The sequence below is a fragment of the Pimephales promelas genome, chromosome 16 (genome assembly GCF_988280905.1).
Source record: "Pimephales promelas chromosome 16, fPimPro1.hap1.1, whole genome shotgun sequence".
Classification (NCBI taxonomy): Eukaryota; Metazoa; Chordata; class Actinopteri; order Cypriniformes; family Leuciscidae; genus Pimephales; species Pimephales promelas.
The window spans coordinates 15,184,936-15,203,558 of record NC_142784.1 but is presented as its reverse complement, the minus strand read 5'-3'; the positions used below and the strand labels follow the sequence as shown (position 1 = coordinate 15,203,558).

The following is an 18,623-nucleotide window of genomic DNA, read 5'->3' as shown; positions in this document are numbered from 1 at the left end:
TAAAACATTCTTCCAAATATCTTCCTTTGTGTATAGCAGAACAAATAAACACATAGAGGTTTGAAACAACGTGAGGGTGAGTAAATACTGACAGAATTTTCATTTTTGGGTGAACAAACCCTTTGAGCCTAAACTTGACATAACTCATTGTACTTGGTCATGTTCACCAGATAGAGGCTGTCCCCCACAGAAAGTGCATAGAAAACGTTCATGCGCGTTTTCATAATGAATGTGGCCATCTGCTGGAGAGAATCTGAAACATCCATCACCATCGAAATGTGTTAGACAGAGTTTAAATCAAAAGAACCATCAAAATGAAGCGACTATGTACATTGTAAAAATGAATGAGGAATTTAAACACTGTGTATCAGTCACTGGTACAGCAGCAACAAATCCACTAAGCGGCCCATCCGTCAGTTCTTAGCTGGACTCTTCAAATGCAGCTTTAAAAAAAAAATAAAATAAAAAATTACATTAATTTCACATAAAATGTAATTCTTCTGTATGTTGAAAATATTATTTTCAAAGTGTTAAAAGCAACATGTGTCTTTTAGTTAATTAATTGCATTAAAAAAAAAAACAACAACAAAAAAACAATTCAAACTCACTGTATTTCAGTTTATAGTGTGGATTGAACTTTATAGCAGTGAGCAGATTAGTGCCCATGTCTGTGAGATTATTTTTAGTCATATCCATCTCTTTCATGTGTGAGGGATTTGATCTTAGAGCTGAAGCCAGAGCAGCACAACCTTCATCTGTTATATCACAATCCACTAGCCTTCAGACAGAACAATTACACACTCATTTTAGAACACACAGATACTTCAATATACGCACTCGACTTTATTATATACTTTTTCCTTAGTAGGATAACAAATCCTAAATACTGATCTTACCACAATGTCTCCAGTTTAAATTGAGGATTGCAGAGTTCATCAGAGAGAAATTGTACTCCTTCATCTCCAATTTCATTCCCAGACAGATCCAACTCTCTCAGGTGTGAGGGGTTTGATCTCAGAGCTGAAGTCAGAGCTGCACATCCTTCATCTGACAAGTGACACATTCTCAACCTGCAGAAAGAACAATGGGACATTCTTTAAATTATTTACATTTGATTAGTTCATTAAGAAACTAGTACATGTTACTAACTAATACAATACCACTAGCTTCTTAACTGGACTAATTAAATTCAACACATCAAACCATTTTATTTACTTTTTTATTATCTGTGGGTCTTGAAGAACTTACTTCAGTGTCTCCAATTTACACTGGGGATTTTTTAGTGCATCAGAGAATAGCTTCATGCCTTGATCTCCTAGGTCATTTTCAGACAGATCCAGCTTTCTCAGATGTGAAGGGTTTGAATTCAGGGAAAAAGCCAGAGCGGCACAACCTTCATGTGTGATACCACACCGCCACAACCTGCGGACAAATAACAAACAATTCTGTTTGCTTAATTTTAGGAATACAGCGCATGATACACTATTGAAATAAAATACAAATAAAACTTCAAGTCTGAACTTCTGACAAACATTTTAAACTGTGTGTGCATTCGTCGTTTGTCAAAGTTTAAATATTTTAAGTCTAAAAAAAGTCTTACCCCACTGTTTCCAATTTGCAGTGAGGACTTCTCAGTCCAGCAGAAAGTAACTTCACACCTGAACTCTGCAGAGGATTGAAGTTTAAGTTCAGTTCTCTCAAACATGATGATTCTGAGCGGAGAGCTGAAGCCAGATCAGCACAGCAATTCTCTGAGAGACTACAACAGCCAAGACTGGAAATAAAATAAGATCGCCTTTATGTTTTCACATATTTTATGTATTTTCATGTGCTAAATAATTTATAGAAAAAAATACTTTGACAGCTTTTAAATAAAATATCAGTGCACTTTAATGACACCAGGAAATATAACATCTGTATAAACACATCCAGACCAAAAGATCTGAGTGTATGATCTGAACATTTATATTTAAAATATACATTTAAAATGTAATTAAAAAATAAAATAAAAATGGTTTTAGATAAGTATAACCGAAGTATATGCTTATAACTATATCAATCAAATCCATTTTTGGTATATAAATGGCACAACAAATGACATTTGTTGTATATACACACTTTCATGAGACTGTTGGATTCAGAAGCTCTATAAACACATATTCTTAACAAAAAAAAGCAGACTTTCTTATTGTGGTGATCATGGGAAAGAGCTGTTCACTTACTCAGCTGATCTGGATGCTTCAACCACAGGCAGAAGATTGTGGAGAACTTGATCCTGTGTGATATTTCTTTGGTTGATCTCATCCCTGATGTATTCCTTTAATTTAAACACTCCCAGCTGCTCTGACGTAAGCAACACAAAAACAAGTGCTGACCACTGTGCTGGAGACAGTTTGGCATCTCTTATCATCCCAGTGCTGAGATAGTCTTGGATTTCCTTTTCCAGAGTATGGTCACCCAGTTCATTCAGACAGTGAAACAAATTGGTGGATTTCTCAGGAGAAAGATTGTCTCTAATCTTCTTCTTGACATACTGGATAATGTCCTCTGTGTTGTGAGACATTCCTCCTCTTTGTGTCAGTAGGCCCTTAAAAAGAGTTTGATTGGACTCTAACGAGAGACCCAGAAGGAAGCGAAGGAAGAGGTCAAGATGGCCATTCTCACTTTGCAAAGCCAGTTCCACAGCCCTCTCATATACTGTGAAGCATGCTGAGGACTGAATATTTAAGCCCTGGTATTCACTAAGAACATCTACATGTTTCAAACTGCATGAAAACACATAAAGAGCAGCCAGATGTTCCTGCGTGCTGAGGTGAACAAAGCAGTAGACTTTCCTCTGACACACACTAAACTCCTCTCTGAAGATCTGAGTGCACAATCCTGAGTACACTGATGCTTCTGTCACGTCAATGCCACACTCTCTCAGATCTTCTTCATAGAAGATCACATTGCCTTTCATAAGCTCTTGAAAAGCCAGTTTCCCTAGTTTTAGGATCATGTCTTCATCTGTCAATTTCTTCTCAAAGTCTTTCTCACGTTTGATGTTGGTCTGAAGGATCAGGAAGTGTGTGTACATTTGCGTGAGAGTCTTGGGAATCTCTCCACTCTCTGCTCCACTCATCATCTTCTCTAGAACAGTGGCTGAGATCCAGCAGAACACTGGGATGTGGCACATGATGTAGAGGCTCCTCGATAACTTCAAGTGTGAGATGATTTTATTGGCCAGACTCTGATCAGTGATTCTCTTCCTGAAGTATTCCTCCTTCTGTGGGTCATTGAAGCCTCGTACCTCTGTCACTCGACCAACACACTCAGAGGGGATGAGATCAGATGCTGCTGGTCTGGAGGTGATCCAGATGAGAGCCGAGGGAAGCAGATTTCCCAAAATGAGGTTCGTCAGCAGCACGTCCACTGTTGTCTCTTTGGTTGCATCACGTAGATTCTCATTACTGTGAAAATCTAAGTGAAAACGGCACTCGTCCAAACCATCAAAGATGAACAACACTTTATATTTATCACTGAAAATGTCCATTTTCATAGTTTCAGGGAAAAAAACATGGAGAAGATCTGAAAGACTGAGTTTGTCCTTTTTCAAATTGAGCTCTCTGAAAGGAAGTGGAAAAATGAGGAAGACGTCCTGATTCTCTTTCCCTTCAGCCCAGTCTAGAATGAACTTCTGCACAGAGACTGTTTTTCCAATGCCAGCAACTCCTTTGGTCAGCACAGCTCTGATGGGTTGGTTTTGTCCAGGTAAGGGTTTGAAGATGTCATTGCAGTTGATTGGGGTGTCCTCCATTGTGGCTTTCCTGGAAGCTTTTTCAATCCATCTGATCTCATGTTCATTATTGATCTCTCCACCTCCATATTCTGTGATGTAGAGCTCAGTGTAAATCTCATTGAGGGGTGTTGGGGTCCCTTGCTTCTCTAGTCCCTCATAGAAACACTGAAACTTTGTCCTCAAGTCTGATTTGAGTTTGTTGTGGACTTCAGCTTGTGGACAGTCAAATCTACAACACACATTGGAAAATACACAAATTAGCAAGCGGAGATTGGCACACGCCCAAATATAACATACTTTATAAGAGTAAATGTTGCAAAACTTATTAATGTTTATTTGAACTTTTTCCTCCCAGTGGCTTCAATTTATTTCCACGTGTAAATACCTGCACTCTGTACTGATCTCATGTAGTGTTGGGTTTGTTCTATCCAAACTCTGACGCCGTTTTTTCACATGTGACTGGAGAACTTTACAGACTTCAGCACGTAGACAGTCATTACTATGAGTAATTACAACACAGACAAAACTTTAAAATTCAGGGTTTACATTTTATAAATGTCTCAAATGTTTTCCATCTTTATTTTTAAACATACCTGTGTACAGAGGTGTCTCTATCCTTAAAGAACACTGGATGCTCTATTGACTGGCCACTCTTCATGGACAGACAGCTGGGAGCTGGTGAGTCTGTTTCCTCAACCTGCATTGAACTTTAACAAAACAAAAGAATGATCATTTTGTTCAGAACTGATTTTATCATGAAATGTTATTTTATTCAGATCAGGCTTTATTGATAAATAAAGCATTGTTCAATAGTGCCTCCATCTCAAAACTGACCTCGTCTGTCTTTACATTTACAGATTTTCTAAAGCATTTCTGTTGTACCTGCAAAAACATGTTTTACGTTTGATTGACCGGGATTTCTTTGGGGACCCACAGCTTGGCTTTGGTGAACCTGGTCTCTCTGGCTCCATTGATCTGTAACCAAACCAATAAAATGTTCCTTTCAAAACGGTCATCTTGACAATATTTATTTCAAGGTTTATACTGGAAGCACATTTCATCGTAATACAGACTTGTGTTCAAGACTTAACTGAATTCATTTACTTATTCTATAAATCTTAGTAAATCTTAGTGAACAAGAATAACTAACATCACATGACCCCCCCCCCCCCATCCATTACTACAGAAAGTCATACCATGCATGATATATTTATCTTTATTGTATTTATTATCTAGTAGATAGATCTGTGCCACTTTAGTAAACTGAACTGCATTCAATTACTTAAAAATCACATCACGTTTTAATAGCACCACTGTGCAGTAAACTGATGCAGTTCCAGTTGCCATTTTGACATTACATAAAAACTAAAATAGCTTTTGTAACTGGTGAGATAAGAAATATATTATTATATTAGTACCTAATGAAGCGTTACAGGTTACATTGAGAAGTCACCACGAAGACTTACTATCAAATAAAACAAGCACTTGTAACAAAGTAGTCACTAGCAAGTTTTAAGAAATACATTTCACAGGTCAGGGAGGGGCCAAGCCAGACTGCACCCACCCCTCAAACCCAGGACCACCTTGAGGAGCGTACTAGAGACCAGACAGACAAGTAGAATTTTAAAAGTAACAATCATTATTGAATAAAAACGGGATTTAAATGTCTTGATGTGGATCTCGTATCTCTCCACAGGAAGGAGGAAACCAGGGGGGTTCACCGCACAGTCCCGTGCCACTGGCAGCCATGGAGGGGGAGGGATTCGACCGACAGTCCACCAAGCAGGTAAGCATCATGGTAAGTAGACCTTCTCGGGCGTAATAAATGCGGCAGATATCCGGATGGACCAGGACCGCGGACCAGGAGGGAATTCTTCAACTGGACAGGTGAGTGGCAAGTAAGTTTCCCTCTCCGAGGACAGGTGAGTCTCGGATGGCAGCGGGGCCTCACTGGAGAATAGCTGGGTAGACGGGTCAGTACGTACCCAGGCCGTCAACTGTTCAGTAGGTGGTCGGCACGGGGACTGTGAGGACCAGGAGGCGGACTCACGGCCAGCCGGGTACGTATGTCTCCTCAGGGCAGAATACACTCCCATAGCGTCGCTGGGCAGCGGTTATGAGGCCTTCCGGGTATCCTTCTCTCTTGGCGGCTCCAGTCGGAAGCAGAGGTATCCTCTAATCCAGAGACAGAAGCAATTTTACAGGCTCACTTCTCTTTGCAATGGGGCAAGGACTTACGGCTGGAGCGGGTGGCTGGGCTGACACGATGTGGCCAGGGCGGGCCTCTGCTTCAGGCAGACATCCCACAAGAAGGCGGGAGCAGAAGAATCATCTATTAAAACAGACAAGCAATTTTTACAGGTGCAGGCACATTCCTCTGTAAGATGGCGAATCAGGCTTACGGATGGGTGGTGTTGCTCTAAGCAAACAGCACTGAGGCTAGGGTGTGTCCCTCCTTCAGACCGGCATCACACACGAAGGCAGTGGCAGAAGAATCATCTACTTAAATAGACAGCAGCATTTGAAACAGGTGCAGAAACATTAATCTGTAAGATTGGAGAATCGGGCTTACGGCTGGGTTATGTTGCTCTAAGCAGACAGCGCTGAGGCTAGGGTGTGTCCCTCCTTCAGACAGGCATCACACAAAAAGGCAGCAGGTAGAAGAATCTTCTATTTAAATAGACAGAACAAGTTCTACAGGGCAAGCACACTTCTCTTCAGTATCGAACGGGGAAACCTGCAGCCGGAGCGAGCATGCACATTCAACGCTGAGAGTTTGGTTCAGCAAACACTGGGCAAGAATAAGAACTGGGGAAATACTGGCAGTTAAATATACATATACATCCATACACTGCAACTTCACGTCAAGTCCAATACTGTGTGACACTTCAATTCGGGCACTGCATATCCACTATCACTCTCAGTGCATTAAGGCCAGCACTCACCCAATAACCAATCCTTCCACTATTACGCTGAATCAGCACTCAGGAGATGAAGAGATGCAGATGACTTCTCACAGCATAGAATACAGCGTCTTCAATACTATCTCAAACTCAGAAGAAGATCCCTGGATTTCAATGATGACTCAGTTCATGCTCTTAAGTGACATAGCCTTATTTCATTTAGATTTGGTATTATTAATTGTACAGTAGCTAAGATTAATTTCTGCGTTTTTTTAGTCCCAGTCCGTCCCTGGTACTAGGCCTATAAACTAATCTTTTATTTTCTCGCAGCTCATCGGTTAGGATAAACAATTATTGCGAGGCTAAATTAATCGTAATATTAATTAAATAATAAAAGTAAAGTAGTAGCCTAGTAGTAATAATAATAATTTAATTAATTAATTGGAAATGTCAAATCCTCTTGTAGAGGCCGATTGCTGATGCTGAACATCATCAACTTCGTATCAGCGCATCGCATCTATGATCATCCATCGGCACTATCACGGGGCCCTCCAACAAGCGGGGACCCCCTACACCACTAAATCTGTCCTGTCCTCAGGCTGTACAGAATGTTTGTATGATCGTGACAGTTGCTCACTCACCTGTGTCAGGGGAATCTCGCTCGCCTCAGTTGTTTGTCGGTCCAGCACACCGGCGTCAGTACAGTTCAGGTTGGGTTATAATGTTGTGGTGAAACAACATCAAGAAACATGTTCATTTGTCAAAAGTATAGGCCTAAAATCCAAAATTGATGAGGGAGACAACGAGACTCTCACTATCCCAAGTGCAAGACTGAAGTAATCATACCTGTGCACTGGATTGCAGATAAGTGTCGTCATCATGACTTAACCGGTTCGTCAGCCCTACCCCTAACCTACATCTATCTATCTCAATTAAAGACGCCTTTCTGAAAAGTTCAGAAGAACATAAAGAATCAGAAAGGAAAAGAGGTCTTACTTTTTTGTATTTATTAAAATAAATAATAACAGCATTCACAGACCACAAACGTAGCTTACAGTTTTAACAAACCATTAGGGTAAATAGCACATTTTAATGCTTTTAGTCCACTCCAAATCTATTTGGTGTATAATGTATTTTGATTAATAGGGTGCAGTTTACCAGCATACTACTGTGAAAAGAAGCTATTGCCATATTTGAATACTGATGGCTCCACTGTGTGACTAGACATAATTTGCTGAACAAATTTTTAATTTACCACATTTTAGACTATTTTAGACATTTTAGACTATCCTTATATTATTTTCCATTTATTGGATTTTGACAAAAAAATAAAATAAAAAATACAAGCTGCGGTATTTTTTTACAGTGATGGAGCCCTTACACAGCTGAATTTGAAAAAGAAAAAGAAACATCTCAGCAACTGAACAAAGACATTATTGTTGGAATTTGGTTAGGCATACAGAAAGCAAAAGATTCAGATATCTAGTCCAACAGGTTTTTACAGCTAAATTAATACATTTAGTACTAGTAATAGAGCAGGATGAGGCCTTTTGCAATCTGGATAACATTTATATTTCTCCCTATAACATCAAGCACAATTATAAAAAGCAGAAAGATAACAGATCTGGGTGTGCTGTCAGTAAACAAGATTTTCCTCCTTTTTTTGTTAAATGTCTTTTGATGAGTACTACTGTAGTTAAGAGAAAACTGTGGACAAGTTAACCCTGCAAAAATAGCGTTACAATCTTAACTGCAAATCTAGATGCATATGATAAACCAAAAGTGTGTAAAAAAGTGAAAGTGCAGAAACAACTGAATATTCTCAAATGTACAGTTTTTAGAGTTACAATGCAAGTGCTTACATAGCTACAAGCCCAAGAAAATAACAAGTGAATAAATAGGCAAGTAGCCAACATAGGCTACACAACTGGCAAATGGCAAATTACCCAACATTTGGGTTTGTACATATTTGACCCAAATTTGGGTGAAACAACCCAGCATTTTTTAGAGTGTCATTGGAGATGGTGCCTACAGCTGAATCAAATCATCCATCAATTTTCGGTAACACTTTAGAATACGGTTCCTTCGTTAATGAATAACTACACAAGAACTAATGAGTAACACAATGTTAACAATCTAGTAACTATTATTAACTAACACGAAACTCTGATTAATGAACTAGTAAGTAATAGCGCACAGACGAAAGTGGTAGTTCACTATTAAGTAATCAAGAACTACTATTTTTTTAATACTTCCCAGAGAACTACTGAAAAAGTTTATTAACAATCTAGTAACTACTATTAACTGAACAAAATTCTTATTAACGAATTAGTAAGTAATAGCTCACAGATGAAAGTGTTACTAGATACTTCTGTGGGAATTACTAATTATTTGGATTCGTATTATAAAGTGAAGATCATTGGAACTAACTAATAATTACTCAAGTGTTACTAAAGACATTTTCTAAAAGTATACTAAAGTTCACCAAAAATCTCAAACGGTTGCACAAATCATGACTAGATCATGTAGTAACACTTGAGTAATTACTAGTTAGTTCCAGTGATCTTCACTTTATAATACGGATCCAAATAATTAGTAATTCCCACAGAAGTATCTAGTAACACTTTCATCTGTGAGGTATTACTTACTAATTATTTGGATCCGTATTATAAAGTGAAGATCATTGGAACTAACTAGTAATTACTCAAGTGTTACTACATGATCTAGTCATGATTTGTGCAAAGGTTTGAGATTTTTGGTGAACTTTAGTATACTTTTAGAAAATGTCTTTAGTAACACTTGAGTAATTATTAGTTAGTTCCAATGATCTTCACTTTATAATACGAATCCAAATAATTAGTAATTCCCACAGAAGTATCTAGTAACACTTTCATCTGTGAGCTATTACTTACTAATTCGTTAATAAGAATTTATTTTAGTTAATAGTAGTTACTAGATTGTTAATAAACTTTTTCAGTAGTTCTCTGGGAAGTATTAAAAAAATAGTAGTTCTTGATTACTTAATAGTGAACTACCACTTTCGTCTGTGTGCTATTACTTACTAGTTCGTTAATCAGAGTTTCTTGTTAGTTAATAATAGTTACTAGATTGTTAATATTGTGTTACTCATTAGTTCTTGTGTAGTTATTCATTAATGAAGGAACCGTATTCTAAAGTGTTACCCAATTTTCTAATGCTTGCACGCTGGTCCAGCATAATATCATACTACTGGAGCCTCCAGTTTGCTGTTTCAAATTATTATTATAAACAGCAAGCACAAACTATGCAAAATCGGCAGCCCTTCCGGCGCACTCAGTGTCCGAATTCACTCGCTCGTTTTCATTAACTTCTTCAAGTGGACTATATTAGTGGAGTAATGTATGGAATACTGAATAGCGAGTAGGCAACAAGTCAGCTCAGCCGCCTACGTTTTTGGACTTTAACCAATCAGACAGTGGCACCCATTGTTTCCTGACTTAACTGCTAGTTTAATGAACCTTGTATCTTTCAACAGTCAAAAAACCATGTGTTGATTAAAATCGAATAGATTCCCAGACACAAATGAATCAACATGCTCCAATACCAAATTAAATTGATATTCAAAAAATGAGAAGATTTCTAATTTTTCATTAAATACAAAATACATGTTACTGAAAATTTGTGTAAGTATTAACATATAAAACAAACAACATATTTTAAAAATGCACAAGAAATGGTGTCAAAACTAAATTTCCAAGCAATTAGCGAACGACCTAGAAGGTGAGAGGCATGCTACAATTAAACAAACAAAAAAAAGTATATGAACTGAAATGATACTATCTTCAGAACTGAATAATCATTCAAATTGTGTGCATCCTTACTTTCACTGACATTCCGTCACAGTTCGCTGATAGACAAGTTGAAACACATTCAGAGACCTATTGGGTTGTAGGGTAGTGCTTCTGGGCTTCTGGACCAACATCAGAAACGCAACTTGATTTTGGCCTGGCACGGTGTTGGCCCTGACTCGACAGTGGAAAAGCAACTAATCAAACTCAGGAATAGAGTCAAGAGACTCCACTCCAGAACTCCTTTTTGAACTTGACTTGAAATGCCTCTCTTCAGGTGCTTCTTGCGATCTGTGGGACATATATGCTGAACTGAACCCCGAGGAAGGACTGCATTCGGCAACTGCAAGGAAAGAAATTAATAAATGAGACAATCCCTTTAAATATTGCACAATATGCAACTAAATAAAGAACAACTTACTATTTACTGGAATATCCATGCTCCGTGCTGTTTTAATGGGTACAGCAACTGTCCTTTCAACTCTCTCTAAAGTTTCTCTGTCCATTTCATAAAGACTTCCTCTGTTTTCTGCCACCATCTCCTCAATCTTCTCCAGCAGTTCTGTGACCTGAGATCCGTCACCCCAGTTTTTAGTATTGAGAACATGATACCTGTTCCCACATTTCTCAATGAGCCACTGGAGAGCGTCACCTTCACTTGCAATGAATAACTCTATGTCTACTAGTTCATCTCCAACAGCGAACACAACCAGCGTGTGATTCCAGATTCTTTCAAAGAGAGGCTCCATGATTTTCTCTAGTGCGCTCTTCTCTTCCTCCGCAAAGGAAGACTCAACACATAGGACTACAATGAAAGCATGTATTCCTGAAGACTGTTCTGCTACAGCTCTCAAGATGTTGAGTTTAATGTCCTCAAGTCTCTTTCCAATAAGGTAATCTTTCTCAAAACCTGGTGTGTAAACCACAGTGAGATTCCTTCCTTCAACTTCCCCATTTTCTTTTAAATTCTCTTCTATTATTCGGTCAAATGCTTTCCTTCCCAAAATTGTGTTTCCTGTTGAACTCTTGCCAGAATAGTGTGGTCCGAACAACACCAGCCTCATTTCCAAAAGTTCTCCTAGACAAAGACAAAGACAGATGACAAACCATGAATATTCTCAATTACTTGTTTAAAACCATGTTTTCACTGTTTACTCACCTGATGCTGAATGTCTCTGTTCATTTCTTTTTTGCACTTCTGCCTTTAATTGTTTTGCTCTTTCAACTACTTGCAGCCTTCTGTTTTTTACTTCTTGTAAATTGGTATTTTTTATCTTAAAACAGCTTTGTCTGTTTCCTGTTGTCATCTCTTTTATCTTTTCAAACAGCTCAGTCACTTGATTACCATCATCTTTGTTCCTGTTGTTGAAGACATGATACCGGTTCCCACATTTGTCAATTATCGACTGCAGAGCTTCTCCTTCACTCTCAATGAACAGCTCAATGCTTGTGTCTCTCAACCAGTCACCAAAGGTAAAAAGAACAATCATGTGATCCCAGACATCTAGACCAAGATAGGCAACATGTTCTTCTACTGCCTTTTTGTACACTTCAGTGAAAGAAACATCCACTCGTATGACCAGGAGAAAGACGTGAGGTCCTGGAGGACAGTGAGATGAACTCAATACAACCTCATCTTTATAAAGTTTAGGGGTGTATTTTGAGTGGTAATTTCTTCTTCGGCCTGGAGTGTCAACCACAGTAATGGGAAATCCAGCAACATCTCCTTCTCCTACTGCAGATGTAAGTGATCTTTTGCAATCAAATGCAGATTTTCCCAGGATGGTGTTTCCTGCTGAACTTTTCCCAGATCCATTATAACCCAGTAGCACAATCCTCATCTCCGAGAGGGGATGTTTATTTCCTGTTGGCAGACAAAAATCTTTTAAAATGGTACTGTAGGTCAGCATTCTGTATAACCAAAGTTAATATGAAGACCTCTCTGACGAGAAGGAACATTGTGTCATAAATGGAGTAGGCTATAAGTAAACATTAATGAGGTCAAAGTCCCTTAAAGTTAAGTCAGTAGATGGCCATATAATGTTCCTTTTCGTTCAGGAAGACCTACGTCTCGTCGAAGGAGTTTCCAACGAATTGGAATCAAGCTAGGGAGAACAATAGGGAGTACCAGCTGCTGCTTCACGCTATCTGCCTTTTTTTGTCACAGCTGGTATTCGGTTGAGTGCGCAAAGCAGGCTTGCAGTTTCCCCACTGTGTTCTTCACATTCATCCCTGTGTGCTTCAGCACAATAAGAGAGGGTTTTCTGTGAAAAGAGCTACACGGGTGAAGATCTTGTCCGGGTGAAGATTTATGATGACGTTTCACCCGTGTGTTTTTGGATGCATTCGTTTCCTGTCCTCATTTGACGGCCACGATCACTGTTTCACGTGTTTGGGCTTAAGCATGACTGCATTCGTGTGTGGTTTATGTTCTCTCATGAGAACATGACCAGATCGGCACATTGTTCGTCTCCCATTTCTCGTAAAGGTTTTAGCCGCTCAGCGTGCCGTGTGCCGTCAAACTGCCGGCTGACAGCGTGGGTTGTCACAGCCACCCAGCTCGCGTCATTCGGCACTCTAGATATGCGGTCGAAATTCAGGTGCCTCAAATGAGGAGAAGTCCCTTTGCCTATTCCCTGATCTATTTCCTCTTCTGGTGGCCACCGGAAAAGGGCTAATTTGGTTAATAGCATTGGTGATCTTTGGATTAAAGTAAGCGTTGTCTGACGAGACAACCTCCTCGGACCCCTCACTCCTCTAGCGCATCGCTAACATGTTTAGACTGTGTTCGTGAGTGGTTTATGCTCTCTTATGAGAGCATGACCACGTGCTGTCGTCTTCTTGCCTTACTCATGAGGGGTTGAGCGCTCAGCGTGCCGTGTGCCATCAAGGTTATGGCTACATTCACTGTTTTGCATGCCTGGCAGCTTTCGTGTGGAATTCAGCTATTTCATTCGGTGCTCCAGGGGAGGATCAGATGTCGATCGCTGCATCGGAGATGAGCGGGATACATGCTTTTTTCTCTGTTGATTTCCCAACAAACGGCTAACCTTTTGAGTTCCTCCATCACCCCTCCGGCACCAGGTCTATTACCTCTCGTAGGAGTTGTTAATAGACTGGATGGCCTTAACAGTGGTCCACGTTCCAGCTACCCTCTGGGCTAGCACTGTGTTTTCCCCTCGATAGACCCGTTCTTTCGTCCTTGCTGAGTACGGTCCCACCCATCGTGCTGCCATATGTTTCACTACCCTACGGGCTAGTACATGCGTGTATACCAGTGCCTCCCTTTGAGTGGGCAGGGGCTCGGCAGCATTCCCTCCTACAGGTTGGGCACGCTTCCCCAGTGTTAACCAAATCCACTGAGCGGGTTTGCGGAACAGCAGTGTGATTCTTCCTGGCTAGCTCCCGCCGTAAAGAAAACTAAGAAACTGCTTTGGCATAAAGCTAATGGTAAATGGACTGCATTTATATAGCGCTTTCATAGACCCAATGGCCACCAAAGCACTTTACATTTTCCTCAAATTCACCCATTCAATCACTCATTCATACACCGACGTCGGTGTCAGTCATGCAAGGCGCCATCCAGCTCGTCGGGAGCAGCTGGGGTTAGATGTCTTGCTCATGGACACCTCGACACTTGGTCAGGTGGAACAGGGGATTAAACCACCAACCATCTGGTTTTTAGACAACCTACATGAGCCATGTAGGTTCTGTCGCCCCTTAGCTGGCCGCTGGAAGGGGCCAGCACCATGGCGTGTTATTAGGGATCCCAATTCGTTGGAAACTCCTCCGACGAGACGTGGGAGTTCCCGAACGAATGCAAGTCCTGCATGCCAATATTCATTGGCTCGTTTTAATTCACTCGAAGGCAGTTGGTCTCCCTAGTGGGATCCCAATTCGTTGGAAACTCCACCGACGAGACGTCTCTGTTCCCTCCTCAGGGAACGAGGGTTACCATACATAACCGAGACTTTTTCAAGCAGCCTTACATAAATTCTTATTGTTCAAGCAGATAGCAACTTTACCTAAATAATAAAGCTGCTATGTGCTTGAACAATAATATTTCAAATAAGCAAATAACTATGAGAACAATGGTTAAATAAATAGTCTCTTTGGTACAAATAATGTTAAAAACTCAAGTGAATTGTATCAGAACGAGGTTTTGATTGGTCGTTTAACTGAAAATTTACTCTTTATTCTTATAAGTACCATTTTGAATGTTAGAATTACTCTTGCTCATTCATTTGGGCCAAGCTCTTTCACCCCTTAAACTGTCTCTGGTTAAACGCAATAGCAACATACATATACATATAAAAAGCTCACCGCGTGTTCTTGTCAGATTCATCATCCTTCTTTCCTCTGCTCTCTTTTCCTGTTCTCTCCTCTTCTCCTTCACATGTTCCAAAGTCTCTCTGTCAATTTCATAATGGCCGATATCATTTATCATGTTTCCTTCCACCATCTCCTGTATTTTCTTAAGCAGTTCTGTCACCTGAGATCCATCACCCCAGTTTTTAGTATTGAGCTCATGATATCTGTTCCCACATTTCTCAATGAGCCACTGAAGGGTTTCATTTTCATTCTCAATAAACTGTTGGGTTGTCATACCTCCAGGCTGATCTGTACAGGTGAACAACACCATTGTGTGCCTCCATACTTTCTCGCCAAAACATCTAATGTTATCACACAGAATGTGTTTTTCATTTTGTTTAAATGGTGTGTCCACATTTAAAACCAGGAGCAGGACATGAGGTCCTGGAGGACATTTAGCCACACTCAGGACAATTTCCTGTTTGTACAGTTCAGGATTTTCTTCAAAGGGTAAATTTCCCCACCAGCCTGGAGTATCAACCACAGTGATCTTTGTACCAGCTATTTCACTGGATATTTTCATACTGTGCAAAGTCTTCAAGTCAAACTCATTTTTGCCCAGGATAGTGTTTCCTGCTAAATGTTTCTCATCATTTTTTGGACCAAAAAGGACAATCCTCAGCTCTGTTGAGAGAAAATAAGGGTAGAGAATGTGAGCATATACTATATATATATATTCTTTATTAGAATACCTGTCTAATAAAGTACATGCAACACATGCTATTCATACTTTGCACGTGACGTCACAAGTACTGGCTGGCGGGCAAGAACACCATTCTCCAGCAACGAAACCCAGTAAATTAGTTAAGGACCTTGCCAGGGCGTCGCCAGTTTTTATAAAAAAGTTGGTTTCGACGTGTAAATGACACGCCAGATAGTTGTTGTGCGATTGGTTGCTCTAACCAGAAGAGATAAGCAACCTTCACAGTATAACATTACACGTCTGTGCACTTATCATTCCATCACTCAAGGTAATTTCAACATTTGTTTGAATACAAAGGGTAAATGATCATGTAACTATTTGTGTATTTCAGTTATCCTGTAGTTTCGTCAATCAACGCCACCAGCTGGTTCAGCTAGTCAGCTGTTTGTGTTATGAGGCTAACTGTACGTTCACAACGCCGCCGCGAGAGTGGCAAAATTCATTGAAAAATGAATGACTTCTGGGCACTTTGACACTATCGCCAGTGGCGGTGTAAACGCAGCTTAAAAATACGTCGTATTTTGCTAACAACAAAAGTGTGTGATAGGTTGTTTTGAGGTTTGTGATATCTATGGTTTCAAAAAGAACAGTAGAGCTAGGTTATTTGTGGAGGAAGTATTACTGCTCGATTTTATATATATATATATATATATATATATATATATATATATATATATATATATAAACCTTGAAAATACCCGTTTGTTGCCCGCCAGACATCCATGGTAGTCAAGTCACTGCAAAGTATGAATATAAGAACTGTTGTGTGTATATAATATTATATAAGTTTAGATAAAACAGACAATGTGATAAAGGGAGCACTCTTGGTAGCTTTCTGTATAATCAACGCGTTTTGGACGTGTAACCTACAGCTACAAAATTTTTTTTTAAAAAGACTACAAATTAATCAATTTCATCAATCATAGTTCCAATATTAAAGGCAATAATCAATAATAAGCGGACAGCCATAATTTCTAGAGCAAAGTTTGATTAATTAAATGTGACTAAAACAGTTAGATCAAATTGTGCAATAATAAAAATGTGTCACACTCACCTGAGGAGCTATGTGAACTGCTTCGATTCATGACGACACTCAAATTCCTCTTCTCGGGTTCCAAAATTCTTAATTAACAGGTAAATATTAGCTCCAGTCCTTTAAAATAATGCATTAACTGCAGCTATATACAGTTAATACTACAAGCATTGTCAGAGACCTGGTGTGCGTTGCACTGAACTTGTTTACAGAGAACAGCAGAACTTTGCTCCCTTATTGGTGCTGTTTTATTGAGCCATATTTTATATGATGGGCAAAGATCAGTGTGCGTTGATTCCAGAAGAATATATCCATAATATATGTAATCAACTACTGGTGATACAAAAAATAAGATTTATTCACCTTCAACAGGGAAGGTAATATATTTTTATGCTTCAAACCAGTGCGTTTATGATTATGAAAATGAATCAGAATAATATAAATAACAGTTTGCAATATGAAGGTGCATAATGAAGTTTTAATACAGATAAAATAAATGGAACTGGGTGAGACCAGTAACCTTGACACAATCAAGTGATTAATTAAATCAAGTGATCGCCCACTCTAAATTAAAAATGTTGTAACATGATGAATCATTATTTTAGCGTGATCCATTCATTTGAAGATTTGATTAGAATTGCTTGCCTTAGATGACTCAAATCAGCTAGTTAATAAGTGCGTGTGTGCGAGTCCATTGTTTTTTGAACGGTCAGTCTTCAGATTCAGATGTTTTAATGGTTTTAAAGTCCCTTCAGTAGGGGTATCAAAACACTTTCTAAAAGCAGCAAAATGAGAGAAACTGCCTGTGTTCACAACTCCTGTTCCATGTTTCTGTTCAACATCTGACAGACTTAAACGCGTATGGGAAAGGAAAAGCGTGCGTGATTGTCATGTGGAACAAGTGAATGCAAATGAAAATTAAATTACACGTTTGAGATCAACTCTTCTGTTCTATGCAACCTTTCTTTAATTAGACAAGAAAGATGCTACAACTTGGCGACGAATGATCACACGGATCACGAGATGAAGACTCTCACACATTTTCCTATGTTCGATTGTCAATCCCAACCCAGCTCAGTCGGCTCATGATGGGGAATTCAACATCTTCCTGCGAGCATTCAACATTGAGGTGGATAAGCAAAAAGGAAAACTCTTACTACATCACGTGGGACCTGAGGGTGTTCATTTTTTATATGCAGCCAGAAACAGGAGAAGACTACTCATCAGTGGTGAGAAAGCTAGATGCCTATTCCTGTCCAAAAGCAATTCCTGAATATAAAACGTATTTATTCAGACAAGCAAAAGTTGAAGACGAAACATTGGATGCTTATCACACTAGATTGAGACAGATGGGAGTAAAATGTGAGTTCACAAATGTGGACAAAGAAATCAAATCATATTAATTCTAAGCTGTAGTTCATCGCGTCTCCCCAAGATGGGACTATGAGATGGCACAATGACGCTTCAAGGAAGAGCTCAAGAAACAGCAGATAAACAAGCAGCTGGCATAGAAGTGACACATGCAAGAAAACGTCCTGGTTGCGTTTGTAACCCACCATTCCCTGAAGGAGGGAACGGAGGATGTAGTCGATGGTCGACTAAATGGGGATTGCGTCAGAGAGCCAATGTCCTTTGAGTACTATTGAAGGAGCCAAATGGAATTGGCATGCATGATTCATGCGTGCCCCCGTAGCGAGGGTATAAATACGGAAGTGGATGCACGCACTAGTTGCTTTTCGCTGAGGAGCCAAGCGTAACCCGGAGTCAGCGGTGGTCCAGCGGTAGTGACAAGGAGACTACGTCCTCCGTTCCCTCCTTAAGGGAACGGTGGGTTGCATACGCAACCAGGACATTCCTTTTCAGTCAATAATGTCAGACGTTGTCGAAGGTCGACTGAATGGGGATTACCTTTGAAAATGCCACTTTCCAGTGCCTAGACAAAAGCCTCCTGATGCCCTGCAATTTTAAGGCAGGGAAGGACAGGGCTTAGGCCAGGGACCCCACTGCT

General features: G+C 39.7%; 2 protein-coding genes across 2 annotated transcripts; both read right to left on the bottom strand.

Annotated features, from left to right (window-relative positions):
- Window positions 1-64: 64 nt before the first annotated feature.
- Window positions 65-7,503, bottom strand: LOC120478634 (NLR family CARD domain-containing protein 3). Its single transcript, XM_089121064.1, has 10 exons — window positions 7,323-7,503; window positions 4,661-4,753; window positions 4,372-4,485; window positions 4,164-4,277; window positions 2,223-4,007; window positions 1,601-1,774; window positions 1,249-1,422; window positions 897-1,070; window positions 609-778; window positions 65-443 (listed from the first exon to the last, which is right to left on the bottom strand). The coding sequence occupies exons 2-10, from the start codon at window positions 4,747-4,749 to the stop codon at window positions 421-423; spliced, it is 2,817 nt and encodes a 938-aa protein (XP_088977190.1). The 5' UTR covers window positions 4,750-4,753; window positions 7,323-7,503; the 3' UTR covers window positions 65-420.
- A 2,342-nt stretch (window positions 7,504-9,845) lies between these two features.
- On the bottom strand, window positions 9,846-16,961 carry LOC120478460 (GTPase IMAP family member 8). Its single transcript, XM_039670363.2, has 5 exons — window positions 16,637-16,961; window positions 14,832-15,503; window positions 11,668-12,372; window positions 10,930-11,586; window positions 9,846-10,851 (listed from the first exon to the last, which is right to left on the bottom strand). Exons 1-5 carry the CDS (start codon window positions 16,665-16,667, stop codon window positions 10,706-10,708), a joined length of 2,211 nt encoding a protein of 736 aa, XP_039526297.2. The 5' UTR covers window positions 16,668-16,961; the 3' UTR covers window positions 9,846-10,705.
- Window positions 16,962-18,623: the final 1,662 nt, after the last annotated feature.